The following is a 19,069-nucleotide window of genomic DNA, read 5'->3' on the forward strand; positions in this document are numbered from 1 at the left end:
TCGACGCTGATTGGCTGCGCTTACGGATTGTAGAGTCCGGCAAAGTGTGGAACTGAAGAAGCCTGGAGCGAAGAGGAAGTACTTTTTAAAATGGAAATATAGTAAATCATACTTCACCTGCGTGCACCTGAACACAGGGACACGGTGAGTGGCTGTTCTGTTGACTGTCCACAGCGGGACGGTTGTTTGTTTACAAACAGCGTCGTCTGCCTCAGTGGACGGGATAATGTTATTTGTTAATCCGTGTGCATTAGGGACATAGGGTCAGTGTAAGGGCTACTCCGGTGGTTCTTCATTATGTTTAATGACGTTAAAACGCTGACTGAACTGCTCTGTGTTCGACGCCACATACAGAAAATAGCTGCTACGAGAGAAGTTGAGTTGGACATTGTGATGAGCGGGCAGTTATTCCCTCGCTGTGTGTGTGTGGTTCAGTTGTTAGCTAGTGTTGCACTTGACTTCACTGTGGTCTGTTTGCCGCTATTTTTCAAGAAGACGGAACAGTGACTCTCGGTTTGTTTTTAGAAGGGCTGTAAATTAACGGGACTGCTGAATACTATGCTGCATGCTGCTCTCTGGTATTTATTTTAGTGTAAACACCGCCGTCGCTTATAACGTTTACTGTTCTACTCTATGACATCACTACATGGGGTTAAGTCAGGAACATTAAAGGCGGGCTTCCGGTATGGAAACAAAATAAAAGCCCAAATAATACACTTATACAGATGTTTAGAAGAAACTTAAATGGTGATTTATTCTTAATTCTTAGTTTCTAGGTGCATATTTTGGGATATTTTTGAATTTATCACATTCCTTGCAAAAAAATATGTTCATTTCCGGTCTTGCGCTGTGTTTGTGCAGCGTGCTTGACAGAGACGTTGATGCCATAAGGTAGCTCGGTGTCCCACTGTGTTCCCTGTCTGCAATGTAAGCTGTACTGTACTCATGACCACAAGCTTTATCAGCAGCAGACTTTTATCCTGTAAAGTACATAATTATCATTGTTTCAGATTGTTTAGTATTAGCAAAAAATATAATGTGTTTGAAAAAATGGCCATGTCTTTATTTTTGATACCCGTACATTTAGGTAATAGAGACACAGGAATGTTCTATGAAAACTGCAATGTGAACTCTTCTGTCTAATAGACATGCAAATATGTTTGTCATCATGTTTCCAGCCCACCATGCCCGCCCAACCCCCTGTGAGAGAGCCAGAGGAGGAGATGGAGGTAGAAGGAGAGTCTCAGCTCCCTGAGGCCAATGGAGTGGTAGAGGAACCCAGAGAGAATGAAGGAAGAGGCGGCAGAGGCGAGGAGACCATGGAGGAAAGTATGGAGGAGAGGGAGAGCGACTTGGAAGAGAGTGAAGAGGAAGAGGAGGAGGAGGAGGAGGAAGAGGAGAGTTCAGGTAAAGTGCTTTGTTATTCAGATAATTGTTTTGTAAAAAAAAAAAAGTGTCAATTTATTTTTTTCCTCTGTTCTCTGTGTGAAGAGATGGATGATGAAGACTGTGAGCGGAGGAGAGGAGAGTGTCTAGATGAGATGTTGGATCTGGAGAAACAATTTCAGGAGCTGAAAGAGAAGTAATTAAAAATCAGGACTAGAGCGCTGTTGATCTCAGAAGTATGAATCAGCATAAAAAAACTCTGTGTATTTACAGGTTGTTTCGGGAGCGGCTGAACCAGGTCAAAGTGAAGCTGGATGAGGTGCTGACGGGGAAGGCTGGAGAATACAGGGAACCGCTGGCCACTCTACAGAACAGCATGCAGATCAGAACACAAGTAGCTGGTAAGAAAAACACACACAGCAGCTGTGTTTGCCTTGATTTGTAGTAGTGTAAAGGTAAGTATTATCACTGTCTCTGTCTGCAGGAGTGTACAGAGAGCTGTGTCTGCAGGTGATCAAAAACAAGCATGAATGTGAAGTACAAGGAGCGAGGCAGCACTTGGAGGTAGCACACACACTGTACAGCTCTTGTACACAATGTCATCAAGGATAGCAAAACTAAATGTGTGTGCATCTGTGTGTGTGTGTGTTGCAGAGTGAGCGTACATTGCTGTTTGATGCCATGAAGACAGAGCTGCTAGAAAAAATACGGAGACTGGAAGAGGACAGACAAAATATAGACCTCACCTCAGGTATCAGTAACCGTTTTTTTGTTCAGTGCTCTCTCAGTAAAAAGTCTGACATCAACGCTGTGTTTTCTCCCTCTAGAGTGGAGCGATGAAATGAGGGGTAAGAAGTGTAAAAGAAAGAATCTGCTGGGTCGGTCAGAGAGGAAAAGGAAGGTCGCCCTGGTTTCAGGTAAGTCTGTGATGTGTGGAAGTAATGTATTCCACCCTGCAGAATTTAATAACACCTTCTCTGTCTCACAGGGCCGTTCATTGTCTACATGTTGAGAGAAATCGACATCCTTGAAGACTGGGCTGCTATTAAGAAGGTACTAAATCATTACATTTATCATTTATCTCCTGACGTTGTCAGCTTCATCACAATAAAGATGCAAGATAGATAGCCACACATGTTAATCCTCATGGATCTCCATGTTGAAATGGCGATCCTTATATAAACAATAAATCTTTCACAGCCTGATACAAACTCTGCTAGGCTTTGTTGTTTTACATCTGCTGAAAGAAATAATTATTCAAACACTGTGTGTGTGTGTGTTTTCAGGCGAAAGCAGCACTGTCACCACTAAAAAAGAAAGTTGAAAGTAGGTCTGCTTCTGTCATACACATATGGCATTTAACCCTATATTATGGAAAAAGGTTCTCACTTTTGTCACTTTTGTGTTCCAGAGCGGTGATAATAGGAGGATCTCAGTGACAAAGACACACACACACTCAGTGTGTAACATTCCCACCCACTTCTACTTCCACTCTTTCTGCGCCTTTGACCCCAACTGCCAACCGCCCTGCTGTTCGTTTGTTATCTATTGCTATTTAAAATAAATTCTTAATGATATGATAACAATGTATTTATAGAATTGATTTATAATGCTGATTAAAATTTTAATCTTTTATGACACAAGCTTTTGGTCGTCACCTTCTCTTGTGTCTGTGCACATATTCACCTAAATCTTCACACTCAAACTTTAGCCTAACATATGTTAAATCATAACGTAATCCTTTGGTTTAATTTCAGGATAAAGGACAGAGACATAAGGAAGCGGGTGTGTTTGTAAAATGTTTATTAGAGATGGAACAGAGGAGAGGGATGAATTTTGTCTGCGTGTTTACAAGTGCATTTTCTCTTCTTTGTTTTTCTGTGCTCACACATATGTTTTGTTTTTGTTTTCTTCGGAACTCTGAATTACTCAAGCAAAATCTCAAAGAAATGCTTCTCTACATAATATTTTGTCCTAAACTACAATGTCCACAAATCAACCTGCTCCTCCTCTTCCTCACCCCCATATTCTTCCTCTCTTTAACTTAGTTTGAATGGGATGCTTGTGTCAGTTTCCATCATCAGCATCTTCCCTCTTCCTCACAGCTGCTTGCTGAGTTTACGTGCCTGCCTCTCCCTTGCCTCGAAGGCATTTTTGACATCGATGAGCTCGTCCAGCTGCCGGCGGATGCGGGCCATGTCGAGCTGGGTTGCCTCACACTGCTCCCTCAAGGCGGCTGACTCCACCCTCAGCTGCGTGGTGGCCATGGCGAGCTGCTCACTGCGTTCGCGGCACTGCATCTGCATCCTTTTGGCATCGTTTAGGAGGGACTCCACGCTTACTGCCACTGAATCGCATTGGTCTTGAGACATTTCCTGGACAGAGATGGACGAGCTATGGTAAAGATCCAAAGAGAAATTTATAGGGTCTCTAGACTCGGTCTTTCACTGCTTTTACCACATACACCCAAATTAAAAAGGGAGTAGTTCATTCATTTGTAAACTTTAATAACAAGGGGGCGGGGCTTATCCTGATATGACATCATAAGGGGCAGCAAACCTAAACTGCCCTTTTTATAAAGGAATTAAATTGTTACATTCTGACCCCAAAGACACCAAAATATGCTATATTATTACTATATGTAAATTAAAAGGTTGAATTTTCACCCACTTAAGGACTTTTTTAATCTGATCAAAGTAAAACTGCAAATAAATCAGTAGCTACAGCAGAAATCAACTGGTTTGAAACTGAACGTTTGATCTGTGAAGTAGCCTAAAGAGGCTTATCAAGGCTTACCTGAGTCGTGTCTACTGCTCTTCTGTCTCTTTTTTATTTCTTGTGTAATTACCACTAATTACACAAGTGCTTGATTTGCATAACTCACCTTACAGGAGATTTACAACCATAGCATTTAGTTTTTCCCGCCTAATTATTAATCTGAAGAAGAAAAACCAACATGTGATAATATCTTACCATAAACTTCAGAGTCTAATTTATCTTCAGCCTGGTTGTCTTCTTCTGAGACTCGAGGTTAAGGCAGTGCTCACCGTTCACTCCCTCCTTTGCTGTCCGTCTTGTGTGTAGAAAAATAAATAGGCTATAACTCCAAGAATTATTCTTATTTCAGATGCAAATGTTGGATGTGGTTGAGATTTATTCCTTTAAAAAGCCAATATATTCTTTTACCTCTCTCCGGTCTCATCTGTGTCTCTCTTTTAATGTGTTGCCTCTCCTTTCATTCTCTCTTCAACCAGATAATCCACAGAGATTAGATAGTTAAGGACAGAGGGAGTCAGGTTGGAATAGTAAGAGTAAGCTCATTCGGTCTATTTTGATCGATTAGGTAACAGGTAGTGAAGTCATTTGGACATGAAACACCAATCATGCTTTAAAAAGCATTAAAAAAATGAATTCTGATGCATATTTTGAGTGAATACTTTAATGATAGATTATCTAGACCATGTCATGATGACGTCAGCTGCTTCTTTAGATCACTTTGTAACCATTACATTACAAACACTATCTATCACACAACAGACAGCAGAACTGTAACTAAATATGAATGAAAAATCTGCCCAAAAACTATTAAACAATTAAACTGCAAATGCATCTCAGACAGAGGTCAGTCTGTATGACCAGTAGAGGGCGACATTGCTGCATATTAACACATCTCCATTCTCTCTGACAGAAATTTGAGACACTGTGATTTCACTCTGTACTTTATTTGTTTAAAGAAGTAGCACAAAAATATCATATTAACCCAGATGGTTGATAAATTCCCATTCAGCCTTTCTGTGTGCAATATCTCAAACACAGGTCAGATGTCTGATACACGCCTGTGACTGGATTTTAGAAGAAGCTATGGTTTGTAAGGGCTTCGAGTTGATGTAGTAGCTTTTGTAGAAGGGCTTTGTGAGCTCAAGATCAAATGTGTACAGACAAAATGAAAACAGCTTCTATGTCAATAAATTAATTTGTCATAAATAAGAATTCAATCTGCGTGACAGAGAACACACTATGATCTCTTTAGGTTTAAATGTGAAGGTTTTTAAACACAGATGATGTGCTCTGTAGTTGGTGGTAAAATTTATCAAAAAAAATATTGGCCTGTCACAGAAAGTACAACATCTTACAAATATGAAATGAATGCCTACGATAAACACTCTCCCATTTGATGACTGTGTAAACATCTGAAATGGCTTTGGTGGGTGATATGAGGAAAATGTAGGAAGGAGCTAATGCACACATTAACACTTCGATCTTTGGATTTCTGCAGCTTATGTCAGGCAAGTCCTGGCATCTGCACAGATTTTATGTCAATGAAACCCAACCCAGCAGACGAGGTGGCCGAGTGGTTAAGGCGATGGACTGCTAATCCATTGTGCTCTGCACGCGTGGGTTCGAATCCCATCCTCGTCGCAGATTAACATTATTCTTTCTACAGAATCCAATTTAAATCCCAAATTAAGTAATCACAAATTATCACAATTAACCTTGATGAAATAGGTAAATGTGCTCACTTATTTCCACATCTGCTCCCACATATTTATGTTGTGCTAATGTATGTGTTTTTGTAACTCCTCTGTGACACCTGTCCTCACTGCGGCCTTGCAGGGCGGTTGAAAAATGGCTCTGTCTCAGCAGCTGTCACCCCTGGATCACCGAACAGCCCTCCAGCTGGCCCGCTGAACCCTCCTGCGATGGTTTTTGACCCTGAACTCTGACGCCTCTGAACGATCACCAAGACCCCGATGATGAGCCAGAAGAAGAAGTTGACCCACACCGCCGTCTGAGAGGGAGCGAAGGTAAGGAAAATGAATCACTGAGGCGTGAGCTGCTAACTGTGAGTTTAAATAGTGTTTCTTGATAATACTGACCTCAGCTTTGTATAGACTGTTGTAGAACCTTCCTCCTTTTAGTGGACTCGCCCACTTTCTGGTCTGGGCTTCATCACAGCTTGTGAGACAGAGGCAAACCTTATATTAGTAGCTAAAATAATGTTTGAAGTCATATAGAAATAGTCCTCTTAAAATATATATTATCAGTATTTCACTAACATTTGGTATAAACTGGCAAGTTACACAACAATTACATAAATAACACAAAACAATAGAGGCCCATGACACTGCAGTCTTTCATGGATGGAAAAGCATGCAGCTCTTTTTTTGTTTAGTTTAGTTTTATTTTGGAGCTTGGTTTGTGCATGTGCGTACACGTTACCTGGTGATGTTGGGAACGGCGTGTATGACAGAGTTGCAGAGCGTGTCGCGTCCGATCTTCAACATGCAGCCCGTAACAAGCAGGAAGAACAGGAAAGCGCCAGACACGGCCATGATCAGGTTCATCCACACACGCTCCCTGTGAGGAAGAGAAAAAAAAACTAAAGCGTGAGAACGGGAAAGAGAAAGGAGTGACACACACACACACACATATATATAAACAATGTTATTTCAACCTCAGACTGAATAAGGAGATCAAATTACAGAATCTAATGTGACTGACTGATCACCTTCTGATCTCCCCATCGATGCAGAAAGTGTAAGCCCAGTAAAGAGACAGGGAGAAACACACCACCGCCACCATGATGGATATGGCTGACACGAAATAACACAGAGATGAGGGGCTGGATGACTGGATCCCGATTTGGCTCGCTGTTGCATTGTAGCTGACGAGTCCATACAGCATACACACTCCTCCAAAATTACCCTGAGGAGAGATGCAGAGAGATGAATTTAAATTCATATAGTGTGTAAACAAACAATAAACTGCGGCACCTGACTTCTATAAAGAGGAATAAATGGGCACGAGGAGCGTCTGGGTCACATGACGAGACTCGCGCCTGTTCACAACATTTATTAGCTCGTTCGCGCGTGCACGTCCATTTTTTCACGCGCATTTCCTGATTGGTTAAATCGGGGGCGCTCGTCTTTTTTTTTTTTTTTAGCTAGCAGCGTGTAATGGAGACAGAAAATTAACGCTTGTTGCCAATTAGCCGCAGTATCGTTCCTACTCAAGTTGACGGTATGTTTCATAATCTACTGGTAACTCTTCCGTAACACATAAAAAGTGTCTGACTGTAGCTTTGCTCACATATTTAGCAGGTAATCAGAAGAAAGTGAAAGCGCGTGCCTTTTTAGTTCCTCGCGCTCTGCCTTAGACAATTAGCTACCCAGTAAAAATACAGCTGTATAAAATCAGTCTTTTCTGATCTACGAACGTGTAAAAAGGATCCATTCGTAGCTTAATGCGATTTCATAACTCATTAAGGACATAAACATAAAGCAGGGGAGCTCTAAAAAGCACAACACACTTAAAACATGGTGTTTTTCTGTCTTTGTTGAACTTTCCAAGCGCAGATAAAGTTGGTCTACCCGGAAGAAGATGGAGATAACAGCCCTACATAGACTGAGTAAGTACAAATAAAAAGTCACCTGAACAATAGTAATGGATGCGGCGGTAACAATCCCGCAGATGAAACAGCTGGCGTACAGACCCAGCTCCAGCAGCAGCAGCCCCGCTAACGCCATCATCCAGCTGCCCGATCTATACCCGTCTGGAGAGAGAACAGCGTGAAGGCAGCAGCTGACACTGAGGACTTCCGATAAAAGGTTTCAAAATAAAATCCTAGCTAATGCTGCAATGTAAAAACAAAGAGCTGGAATCGCTTAGTGAGAAGAAGGCTAAGCGGATAAAGCAATAATCAATAACAATATTGAATTTTATTATTAAGCGTATAACAATAATCAAAGCTCAAGATAATAAGTTTGTCACTCCACCTCTGCTCCGACTTACACATTTCCTTTTGCTGCAAAAGAATACATTAGCCTACAATACTGTTAGTAAAGTAATATCTAATCAGTAAAATCCACATAATTCACCTCTGGTGTCTTAAGACGGCTTTTGGCTTATATTTTGAAGGTAAAAATATTTAGTTTCCGGTGATATTCTGTCTGTTTTATATCGGTTCAAATTGCCCAAAGCTACAATCCTGCGTTGAAGATGTCCTTCTCTGTTCGGTCTCAAAAAACACTGCTGCTTCTTTTCAGCTTTGCCCAGTCCAGACACCAATGCGTTAAAAATTGTTTATTTGTCACACTGCTTGGCAGATAAACTTGGACACTGCTTGTCATACAGGTCGATTAGCTCCGCATCAACAGTCAACTGAAAACTCAGAAAGATACAAGTCTGCAGGAAGCTTCAAGACAGAAGAGTAAAGTCTTGATTAATAAAATTGTTTATTTATTCTACGAACTTATCAGTAAGCTTATGTGTAAACACTTGCTTAAAAGTTCAGCTTAAATGTGTGTTGTCCTAAATGCAAGATCAGGTGGCTAGACTTAGTCGAAAGGCAGAGCTACTGGGCGGTTTACAGGCATGTCATCCAGGATTTAGACTTGGCCTGTGTATGTGTGTGTGTGTGTTAGATAGCTGCAAGTAGTACTTATTTCCCAGAATGCTTATTCAAACCTTGTGACTTATGCCTTATGACCATGTCATTTTTTTTTCAAATATACATGAAACCCTTTTCAAGTCTGTTCAGTTCACCTTTGCACCAGAAGCTACTCATTCCTGACACATATTCACTGTTACATCATTCAAGCTTAGTAGGAAAGCTCTAATTGCATTAAACAGACGTGTGTGATATGATTACAAAGCTCCTGCAGTACACTGTTACTTTTAATAATGCAGTGCATCAAGCTGTATGTGGCTACTGCAGAATCAGTGCTTTCTGTTGTGTAGTGTCAAAAGGAGATCACAGAGCTCTTTCTCATTTTGGGGAAGGGAAGAGTGTAAGGGTAACAAATCAGGTGAGCAGGGTGATGTCAGCTATCATTACTATGGAGCTGTTTCAAGGATATTTATGATTAAGATTAACTTTATTGATCCATGTAGGGAAATTAGGTTGTTGAAGCTGCAGTGTGCAAGGAAAGATTACAATAAATATGTCAGTAAGGGATATTGGCATTACTGCGACAATAAAGATTCTATTTATTAAGAATAATGTAGAACCAAGGTGAACTTCCAATAAAGAGGTCAGTTAGGATAGTTTTGCATTTATATGTATATCCTTGTTTTTCTGTTTTTTGTCTATTGTCCAACCTCTTAATTCATCAACATACCAAATTTAAACTACTATGTGAAGAATGTATCTCAACCAGTCCCAGTGTGACAGGGCTCATTGTCCACCTTGTGATTAAAAATAAGGGCACAGGAACTGAAACTGTGTGTGTGTGTCTGGTCTGACTCGTGGTACAAAACCATCATCCAAGAATTAATGTGAGTGAGAATGTGTGTGTGTTACTGTTGTTAGATTAAAGGCTTAAAGTTAGGATAGCATTAGCATTGACTACTGAGGCCTGAACACCAAAAAGCATGTGTGTGTTTGTGTTCAGACATCATGACACAAGCTTGGTATCACTTCTTTAATTCACTTATAAGTTTCAACATCAAAATCCACCCATTTTTTCCACAGTAAAGACTACAGTATGTACAGTATAAAAGAGAAATCAGTGAGAGAAACAGAAGAGATTACAGTACAAAATGCAAATCTGGGAAACATGCACTTGAGAACACATCACATACAATCATGGGCTCGTGAAGAGCAACCCACTTTTCTTCACGATAAAAGAGTCATGATACACAGCAGATAGAAATGTTGATAATTGTGCTATTTAGTTTAGCGCCACCTTAGAAGAATACAAAACATAAGTAAATATTTCAAGAAGAGTACATCAAGGAAACAACAAAACTTTATATCAACTAATTTATACTCAATATATTGTCCCTGTTAACATTTGATTGCGCTGTGCCATCGTGTACAAAAGCTCTACAATAATTTAATACTGATGGATATACAAGCAAAAGAGGGTAATCTTCACTTTTAAAATCTAACAATTCATATTACTAAGTGGATGACACTTGTAGGGGATAAGAAAAAATGACAATGGATGAGCTCAAACACAAGGCAACTATTACAAGGTTATTTATAGCAAACAATCATATTTAGTGCTGAATGACGAACGCCCCTGAGGGAGAGCAGCTGTGGTATGTTTGGGTGTAAGATGCATTTTGTGCAAGACTGTTATTCAATACAATATTACCACTATTTGCATTCAAATTTTTGGTCTGCACACAATTATGTGTAACACTCCCAGTATGCAGCAGCACATTTTAATCAATGAATGGGTGCATTTTGTATGAACTGAAGTAATTTACAAGGGAATGTGTGTCATACTTTAATGTTTGTATGAGGCTTACAAGTCTGGACAGTGCGCCTGGAAACTCAGCCATCTTATTTCCTTACTATTAAAAGAGTTGCTTCCTGGGATTTGGCTGCAGCAGCTCTTATTCCCATGCTATCTAACCTGTGTAGTAGTGCTGCGATTTCACAAGTCAACTGACTGCTGCGAAATGTTTGCAAAGGGAATTCCTGCTCTGTCCATTTTAATTCAATGGTATGGTCATGTTCCTTGAGTCACAAGACTCTTATCACAGCGCTGAGTGTCAGTGAGGCAGTGAGTTTGTGTGAATGTGTGTGTCTACACACAATATGTCAGGCTAAATGCTTTTAATATCCTAGATGAAGTGAATAATAATGGTTTGTAGACCTGAACTAGACCGCCTCACACAAGTAATTATAGTGTCAAATGGAATTTATGAATGTTATTTTTTTAGTAAAGTTGTGTTTGAGCATGCATTTATACTGTATGTACCAGGTAAAGGCAATTCAGTCATCAGCCAACTGGACACCCTGGCAGTCTGAATGCATCTGGTAGAGGACTGTCAAGTTTACAGATGATCTTATATATCCCTTTCTTCCAGCAGGGGTCACTGTCTCTTCCAGTCCATATGGCTGAGTAGAACTCCCTTAGAGCCACCTCAGACACCTCGATAAACCTCTCTGGAACCTGCAGTCAGAAATATCAACATTAGAAGGTATGAATGTGTTCTATTTAAATACGTGTTGGGAAAATCATTTCTTTTGCAGCAATATTACTGTTACAGTCTGAAGGAAAAGCAGGTATTGGTATTACAGTTTGTCAGCTTTCTGTCTGATAGTATGTAAGTCATCCTGCACTATATGAGCCAAGGCTGTGTCATTAAGTGACAACAAAACATACAGAGGGCCTTGGTGCTCCTGTGTTATTAGTGTCATTAAGAAAAAGTAGTCAATCAGATTCAAGGTCTTTATTAAATTAAAAAAATATATAACTGTTATGCATTCACTGTGCTGAGCACCCAAGGACTGTATACACAATAGGCAGGCTGAAAGCTAGAGTACTCAGTGCAAACCCTTCGTACCTGGTAGATGTTACTTTTGTTGTAGTGCATGTTCAGTATGCGGAACAGCTCTGTGTCACGTCCCACTCGTAGCTGGCTCTCTCTGCCCAGACGAGATGCACCATCCCTTGGTCACACAGACAGGCAAAAAGATCCTTTCAATGATTGCACCATCTATGCATATTTATTCATAACACTAATATTCACATATGGTATTTTTGACATAAATAAGTAAGTAAATTCCAGTCAAACTATGAAAGTCCTGCAGATAAATGTTAAACATGAACTAGTGCCACCCCAAACCGACCGGGTGAGAGCCTCGCGGACAGCCTGGCGTGCAAACCGCTCCATCTGGATGTAGAAGAACTCTCTGAAGTTACTGAACCATTTAATCATCTGGGAGGTCACACAGCGGTTAAACTAGACAGAGGACAGCAGGAGAGGACAGAAGAGAGGAATCACATTTAGAGTTTATGGGGAGATTTTTGCAAACTTACAAATATATTAGTAATCTAGTATATGTTCATGATCCATAAAAACAACTCTAATATGATTTAATGGTTTTCTGTTGAAATGCAAACAGCAAACATGTTAAGTAGAGATAATTTTAGCTTGCTAATTATACTCTGAGGGGACAAATTAAATTGTCCTGTTTTACATAAAACAAAAATGTATTGATCAGTATTATCAGCCCAGGGTCTGAACTACCCTTTAAAATCAAGGCCGGTTAGCTCAGTTGGTTAGAGCGTGGTGCTAATAACGCCAAGGTCGCGGGTTCGATCCCCGTACGGGCCATAAACCTTTTGTGCAACCATGTCTGCCTAAATGGCATTCAGCTTCACTTACATTGCACCTGTCAAGCAAACAAATGAGGGTACTTCAATGTTTGCCTTTGCAAGTTAGAATCATGTACATTATAGGGTAGTTTTGTTTTGTATAAAACAATGATAAAATATTTATAGAAAGTTTTTTCTTCTGTTTTTCCGGAATGATTGACGTCCTTTCATATGCTTTACATGGCCGGTTAGCTCAGTTGGTTAGAGCGTGGTGCTAATAACGCCAAGGTCGCGGGTTCGATCCCCGTACGGGCCGGGAATGTTTTGAAAAGTGTATTAAATTAAAGACTGTGATGAAAAATAACATTGACAATACATTCTATACATGAGGTATTTAGCTGACATTATACTGATGCATACTTTGTTGTTGGCCTAGTAGCAGTGTCTAGACTACTACTTTTTTAAGTGTTATGGTACTACACATAAATTCCAATTCCAGATAACCACACCTTAGTTATCTTGTAATTAATAATTAATACGTTTTTTTGTGTCTCTTTTCTTCAAACTCATGTAAGACAATAATTTACAAGCCAAACCTCATAGGGGGCAGGAACGTGCTGGGACTGGGTCACATTACACACACAGGCAATAAGTAGACACAGGTGTGTGTGAATCCAAATTCAGGCTGCTCTGTCTGGCTAGTTACAAATTAATCTAAGAGTTTCTAGAATCTAAGGTTTAGCACTGTTACATGTTTTTTTTTTTACAATTGCAGCCTAATGCATTGTTGACAGAGAAAAGTGTGTGCCAGCACTGTGATGGGGTACACACACCTTGACATCAGGGAAGTACGTCTTGAGTGTGTTAGAGCTGGGATAGCGTGTGTAGAAGAACATGAGCTTGGCTTTCTTCAAATGGCAGGGAGACAGGCCCTCCTGGGTGTACACATGAGGACAGTTAAGGAGACACTAGTCTTCCTTTTAAACACACACACCTCTCCCTCACACCACACAAACCGATGAAAGGATATTCCCCCAGCTGTCAGGTAGAGCTCTCCTCCATCCATTCCACCCCCTCCTCTTATGCCTCCGTCGCCCCTCATCCCTCTATCCCTCTCTCTGCCTCCGTGCGCGTGGCGTCCAAGCGATGGGTCCAGGTGACCAAGCAAAGGAAGAGGGGGGAAGGAAGGGTGAGATGAGAACTCCAGGAAAGGGTCGGAGCTTAAATAGTCCTTGCGGGATGGAGGTAGGTGGGAAAGTTGAGGGTGGTGAAGAGAGCGAGAGAAGAGTTGCTGCATGGAATAGTGGAGCAATGGGAGAGGGAGAGGAGGGGGTGGAGGAGGGGGAGGCACAGGGAAGGAAGTTGATGAAGAAGTAGAGGAGGATGAAGATGGGTGGAAGGAAGAGGATGAGGGATCCTTAGTTTGTGAAGGTGGAGTTAGGATAGGAGGATGAGACAGAGGTGGAGGACGAGGTAAAGACGGGTGATGCAGGGAGAGGTTTGGGTGAGGGGGATTGAGGTGAGCAGATAGAGGTGGGCCAAGGAGTGGGTAGGTCTTTCGTGTGTCAGGTGACTTTTGAACAGCCAATGGTATTGGCAGATCTGATGGCTCTGAGCGATGTGGTGGTCCAGGAGGCAGAGGTCCCACACTGTTCATCTTTTGCTTCCCTTTCTCTCTGTCCTGCCCTCCTGTTTTCTCCTCTTTACCTCTCATTTCCCCCACTCTGCCTCTTGTCAATAGCCCCATCCACACTCCCCCCTCCTTCCCCCCATCACCCCCTGAATCAGACGGCAGAAAGGAGATGGTAGCATTAGGAGAGGAAGGAGTGAAGTCTGTCATCTCTGTGTAAAGGCGGAGAACTCGGTCAATGACTCGTGCCACAGCACTGCCCAGCTCCAACTTGAGCGCCTGAGCAAACTTCTGCCCTCCCTCCTCACCCTCGTCTTCTATCGCACCATCCCAGTCTCCTCTCACCAGCCCTCCGCAGTCGAACCACAAACCTGATCCCTCTATCATCCCCTCCAGACGCAGCCCCCCTCCTCCTCTCTCCATCCTCCCCCCTTTGTCTTTTTGCAAGTCTTCCTTCCGTTTGTGGAAACTATCAAAAGGGGAAGCAGAAAGAAGGGAGAAAGACTCCTTTTCTATTTCTCCACTATCAATGTCCTCTTCATCATACATCTCATCTGTGATGTCCTCCTCCTCCATTATCGCCAGGTCTCCTTCACCCACACCACTGTGTCCATTCCTGCGCTTTCTTTTCTTCTCCTCCTCTGCCAGGTGCTTTTCCCCAAAAGCCCTCCACACTTTCTCCTGCAGGGCCTGTAGCCTCTCTCTTGCCTCCTCCAGCTGTTCTTTCAGCTCCTCCCTCTCTCTTCTCCTCCCCTGTCTCCCTCCCTCACGCCTCTTGCCTCCTTCTTCTGCCTCACCACCTCTCTCCCGTCCTTCCAGTTTCATCCTCTTTACTTTCAGGATGTCTTGACTCCACTCGGCTGTCAGGGTGACATCATTATGCCTCTTTTTTACCCCCAGCAAACTGTCCTCTCCCTCAATCACTCCCTCGTCTTCTCCGTCCATCCCTGGCTCCACCTGCCCATCTCTTTCTCCTTCATCTTCCTCCAAATGTCTGTCTTCCAGCTGTCTATGAGAGCTCAGGTTTGTGTTGAGTGGCGGTCCAATCCTCCTGGTGCCTCCACCTGGCTGAAGAAGATGGTGGATGAGGGGAAAGCCAGGGGGTCTAAAGGCAGGAGCTGGACAGCCGGCTCTGGCCTGAGGATGAACCCTGGGGAGGTCACTGGGAGCAAAAGTATGTATTGGAGGAGCAGAGTCCTCAAAAAGATCTGTAGGTGAATCCATCACTGTGAAGACAGAGACAGAGAATAATTGTGGTTGTTTTGCGTTGTTTTGAACAGGCTTCTAGTGTTTGGCAGACGATTACACTAATGATACATTAACAGTAGAATTGTTTGGTTCTTGTGGTCATTCATTATAAAATTGCAAAAATTACAATTACAATAGAATGGAGATGAAAGAAATCATATTTGTACAACTCAGCTTTAAAAATTTAAATAAAAACATCTCTGTTGGAACCACAGAAACTGTCCATATTAAACAGTGAACGGTGTTTTCTTTTGCAAAACAGAAATAATTTTTTCAATGTCATTTATAATGAAATTCCCTTTATCTCAGAAAGACAGATAATTTGGATTGGGATGGGGTGTTGGTTTAATATCTACAAATAGCAGAATAGCAATAAAGCCAATCAGCACAGATAGGAGAAATAAATTCCATTAATTATACTGTTACAATGGTTACCGTTAGTCACTTGTTAATGTTGATGTGAAAATAGACAAATGTTTGGATCTGACAGTTGCCTTAAAGGTATGGTAGGAGATTTCATTCTGATGCACTTTTTGTTAAATTAGTGTAACTTCTCTTTACAATCTGATAGCAACCAATTAGTTCGGCAGTTTCGCATTAAAACTAAGAATATTAATCATCTGTGGAAGCTATAAAACACTAAAAACATCAGCCAATCCTCCGGGACGACCCTGCGCGGAGTATTGGCTGGCCGTCACTCTCTTCCTGCTATGAGCGCACCAGAGAGGTGCGTGCATGATGGCTGTCACAGACCGCAGCTCGTCTTCAGGTATTGCACGTCCATGTGATTGGAGGCTGGCTTCAGGGTGAGTTCGGAGAGAAGTGGGCGTGTGTTTACTTTCGAAATCTGGCTGACTCTGACTGAGTTTTCAAAATCTCCTACCCTACCTTTAATACGATGTACAGATGACTGTCAGAACTTGTCCAATGTTTTTAGTATCTGGTTCTAGGGAAAACCACCCAGGAGTGCCTAAGGCTCAGCAATGATGACAGGAACAAAGGCGGCGCTCATGGCATCCACTCTCACATTAAAGCTACTGTAGCACAAGCTGGTTTAAACCATAAGGCTGGCTACATAGAAAGCTGTCAGTGTATTGTTACCTGCACCAAACTGTGTAGTATACATGCAGGCTGTGTCTCACAACTTGAGCACTTAAAGGATCACTATATTAGGCAGGTGGCTTTAGTGCTGTAGCTGATCCATGTATGTCTCCCTTGAAATTCATAAGAGTTGTTGATTTTAACACATGATGCTGTTACTACATGGCTAGATGCCCATCATGATGTGACTGGAACATGACTTCCGCTTACCTGGACTGCAAAATACAGGTCACTGATCCCTCACAGGGCACAGCCTCTTCCACTCAGCTTGTAATAACAATGCACTGCAATGTCCTTGCATAGAGCTGCAAAATACAGGCATTCATTATGACAGTGTTCAAGAGAGCCATTTTAGCTAAGCACTGAAAATATGAATATTCTGATGGGGGAAAAAACACACACACTGCATCCAAAAACCAGAACCTGCAGGACATGAGAGAAAGATGGTGTCAGGTCAACAGATGTGCACTTGGAGCACAGGGTTAACATCTGGAACGTGATCTTTGTCACATATCACCCTTCACTCTTAATGCCATCTTTCCTGTTGTGCTGAATGAGTGCTACAGCAGCACAAACATCATTAAAATACGTCACAAAATTGCACCTGGCATAGAGCACAATGAGAAAACATTTTGAAAAACATATTTTGCTCTCTTACAGGAAACTTTCTCAGTGTGTATCTGTATGCCATCCTTATGTAGCTATACAATACATGGAAAAGCTTGTAAAGTGGGAAAACTTTGAATACTATAGGCTGATCAAGATCAAAAATCGCCACATTGCCATTCCTTTATTTTTGTTGAAACGTCCTCTCCAGCTCAATGTTCCTCTTTCCTTCCTCTCTATTTCCTCTCTCATCCTCTCTTCCTCCTCTTTCTCTGTTATCAGTTCGGCCAGCTTGTTAAGCACTGTTTGATCAGAGTGTTTACCGTCAAACACACACACGCACACACACACACATACACAAAGCAAAAGAGGCTTGAGAGCTGACTAACAATGGTCAATGGTCCTTGTGGAGCGAAATGGAGTGAGTGTAGCATTTATGTATGTGTGTGTATCTGTGTGTGTGCCTGTGCGCGTGCAAACAGTAGTCCTACTTAGCTTTGATAACACCCCTAATCCACTTCAGATGGATACGCCACAGCTCAGTGAACAGAAAGATGGACAGATGCTAAATGGACAGATGTAAGGACAGGCTGGAAGAGGTAGAGCAGGTAGACAAAAATACAGAACACACTTTATACACTGAGCCACTAGATAGATAGATAGATAGATAGATAGATAGATAGATAGATAGATAGATAGATAGATAGATAGATAGATAGATAGATAGATAGATAGATAGATAGATAGATAGATCATGCCCCCCCTGGTGCAACATGAAGAGAATAATCCTCCTATAAATAGCTAAATATCAATTATTCAAATGCCCTCTCCTCTCCACTATAATACAGCCCAGATGGCAGGCCAACCAATGCGCTTATATCAGGGACAGATTAGCTTTTCAAAGCCAGAGGAAAGCTGCACAAAATATGAACACCGAGCAACGAAAATGAAAGCTATTAACCACTAGATTAGGCTTAAGAACGCTGCAGTTGGGCTGCTCGAGCTGTCACTGGGAAAACTGACAGGACAGAGACATGGAATAAACTCAAAGTATGTCAGTAAGCTATATTTGGATATACATCCATAAAGTTCATGTGCTGGTGACGTTCTCTAATACTGAACAAAAGATAGAATGGAAAAAAATATCACAAAGGGCAACAGGTTACTAAACTCTCTGGACAGGAAGACATTATTTCCATATTGTGTGTAAGGCTATGAAACCTATCACTGCAGATTTATATTGTACTGTCACGTAAATATGCAGCCATTTAAAAAGAAATCATTGTTAAATTGAACTTTAAGGTAAATTATTTTTGATAAAGCAAAATCTGCCTGTCTGTGGTGTTAATACGACGTACTTTGAATTATTTATATAATGTTTGAAGCCTCCGCGTGGCAACATCTGCCGGCTCTGCCACGCGCGAGGAATCCGCTTTGACCACTCATATGCGCGAGCTGTCACTCTGTGTGTGTGTGTGTGTGTGTGAGCGCGCGCCCGTTGAGCGTCCTGTGACTAATTGGCAGCGGTGGACTAATGTCGCAGTATGAAAGAAAATATAAACAGAGGCAGGGGGAGGGAGGGGGGGAGCGGACACTCACCCTCGCAGGTTATTAGAAATTCAACACAGCGGTGTGAAGTTTCAAATGTTGGGACACTCACTCGCAGTCACAGAGAAGAGCTCCGGCGGTGTTCGCGTCCACTCCAGCGGCCGTAACAGTGCGCTCCGTGTCGGTGTTCAGCAAGCACCGGACGGGCCTCGGACATCGGTGCGGGCAGAGAGAAAGCAGCCAGCAGCAGCGAGGTTTCCCCCGCTCCCCCTCTCCTCTGTGTGTGCCCTCTGCTCCGTTACTCTGCCAGTTTTACACTCACTCCTCGAACGCCTCCTCTTTACTCTTGTTGTGTCACTCTGCAGGTTTTTCCTCCCTCGCCATCCATCCATCCATCCATACATCTATCTCTGGCTGGCATCAACCTCACGCACTGCTCCCGGTGTAGAGTGGCGCGCGGTGGGCGGGCGGGCTCGAGAGCTGTCCACTTGAC

General features: G+C 42.2%; 3 protein-coding genes and 3 non-coding genes across 8 annotated transcripts; 4 read left to right on the top strand and 2 right to left on the bottom strand.

Moving 5' to 3' along the window:
• Positions 1-16: 16 nt before the first annotated feature.
• On the top strand, positions 17-3,029 carry brms1 (BRMS1 transcriptional repressor and anoikis regulator). The gene is made up of 10 exons (XM_028429365.1): positions 17-144; positions 1,179-1,407; positions 1,492-1,582; positions 1,660-1,787; positions 1,871-1,950; positions 2,041-2,137; positions 2,214-2,303; positions 2,375-2,439; positions 2,673-2,712; positions 2,798-3,029. The coding sequence occupies exons 2-10, from the start codon at positions 1,185-1,187 to the stop codon at positions 2,803-2,805; spliced, it is 822 nt and encodes a 273-aa protein (XP_028285166.1). The 5' UTR covers positions 17-144; positions 1,179-1,184; the 3' UTR covers positions 2,806-3,029.
• A 2,060-nt stretch (positions 3,030-5,089) lies between these two features.
• On the bottom strand, positions 5,090-8,289 carry tmem179ba (transmembrane protein 179Ba). The gene is made up of 6 exons (XM_028428757.1): positions 8,265-8,289; positions 7,818-7,939; positions 6,896-7,092; positions 6,607-6,744; positions 6,264-6,342; positions 5,090-6,175 (listed from the first exon to the last, which is right to left on the bottom strand). Exons 2-6 carry the CDS (start codon positions 7,914-7,916, stop codon positions 5,984-5,986), a joined length of 705 nt encoding a protein of 234 aa, XP_028284558.1. The 5' UTR covers positions 7,917-7,939; positions 8,265-8,289; the 3' UTR covers positions 5,090-5,983.
• trnas-gcu (transfer RNA serine (anticodon GCU)) lies at positions 5,724-5,805 on the top strand. Its single transcript has one exon. It is a non-coding gene; the product is annotated as a tRNA-Ser (tRNA).
• A 1,581-nt stretch (positions 8,290-9,870) lies between the features above and the next one.
• Positions 9,871-19,069, bottom strand: prox3 (prospero homeobox 3). 3 transcript variants are annotated; one of them, XM_028428752.1, is made up of 7 exons: positions 18,689-19,069; positions 16,633-16,727; positions 13,474-15,299; positions 13,277-13,384; positions 11,975-12,087; positions 11,689-11,794; positions 9,871-11,294 (listed from the first exon to the last, which is right to left on the bottom strand). In XM_028428752.1, the coding sequence occupies exons 3-7, from the start codon at positions 15,295-15,297 to the stop codon at positions 11,121-11,123; spliced, it is 2,325 nt and encodes a 774-aa protein (XP_028284553.1). In that variant the 5' UTR covers positions 15,298-15,299; positions 16,633-16,727; positions 18,689-19,069; the 3' UTR covers positions 9,871-11,120. The 3 variants fall into 3 exon arrangements, 2 of the variants coding, with proteins under 2 accessions (XP_028284553.1, XP_028284555.1); XM_028428754.1 differs by having other exon boundaries at positions 18,628-19,069; XR_003672102.1 differs by lacking the exon at positions 9,871-11,294 and having other exon boundaries at positions 11,761-11,794; positions 13,275-13,384.
• On the top strand, positions 12,389-12,462 carry trnai-aau (transfer RNA isoleucine (anticodon AAU)). Its single transcript has one exon. It is a non-coding gene; the product is annotated as a tRNA-Ile (tRNA).
• On the top strand, positions 12,686-12,759 carry trnai-aau (transfer RNA isoleucine (anticodon AAU)). The gene has a single exon. It is a non-coding gene; the product is annotated as a tRNA-Ile (tRNA).

The sequence above is a fragment of the Parambassis ranga genome, chromosome 18 (genome assembly GCF_900634625.1).
Source record: "Parambassis ranga chromosome 18, fParRan2.1, whole genome shotgun sequence".
Classification (NCBI taxonomy): Eukaryota; Metazoa; Chordata; class Actinopteri; family Ambassidae; genus Parambassis; species Parambassis ranga.

What these genes read in the sequence shown, in the direction of transcription:
- prox3 (XM_028428752.1), bottom strand. Translation starts at nt 15,297, where the DNA reads ATGGATTCACCTACAGATCTTTTTGAGGACTCTGCTCCTCCAATACAT. An exon ending in GTCCGCGAGGCTCTCACCCG is followed by an intron (nt 11,795 to 11,974) that starts GTCGGTTTGGGG and finishes TGTGTGACCAAG; the next exon opens with GGATGGTGCATCTCGTCTGG. An exon ending in ACAAAAGTAACATCTACCAG is followed by an intron (nt 11,295 to 11,688) that starts GTACGAAGGGTT and finishes TTCTGACTGCAG; the next exon opens with GTTCCAGAGAGGTTTATCGA.
- brms1 (XM_028429365.1), top strand. Translation starts at nt 1,185, where the DNA reads ATGCCCGCCCAACCCCCTGTGAGAGAGCCAGAGGAGGAGATGGAGGTA. An exon ending in TTTCAGGAGCTGAAAGAGAA is followed by an intron (nt 1,583 to 1,659) that starts GTAATTAAAAAT and finishes GTGTATTTACAG; the next exon opens with GTTGTTTCGGGAGCGGCTGA. An exon ending in GAAGGTCGCCCTGGTTTCAG is followed by an intron (nt 2,304 to 2,374) that starts GTAAGTCTGTGA and finishes TCTGTCTCACAG; the next exon opens with GGCCGTTCATTGTCTACATG.
- tmem179ba (XM_028428757.1), bottom strand. Translation starts at nt 7,916, where the DNA reads ATGATGGCGTTAGCGGGGCTGCTGCTGCTGGAGCTGGGTCTGTACGCC. An exon ending in CATCCATTACTATTGTTCAG is followed by an intron (nt 7,093 to 7,817) that starts GTGACTTTTTAT and finishes ATCTCTCCTCAG; the next exon opens with GGTAATTTTGGAGGAGTGTG. An exon ending in ATCGATGGGGAGATCAGAAG is followed by an intron (nt 6,745 to 6,895) that starts GTGATCAGTCAG and finishes TCTTCCTCACAG; the next exon opens with GGAGCGTGTGTGGATGAACC.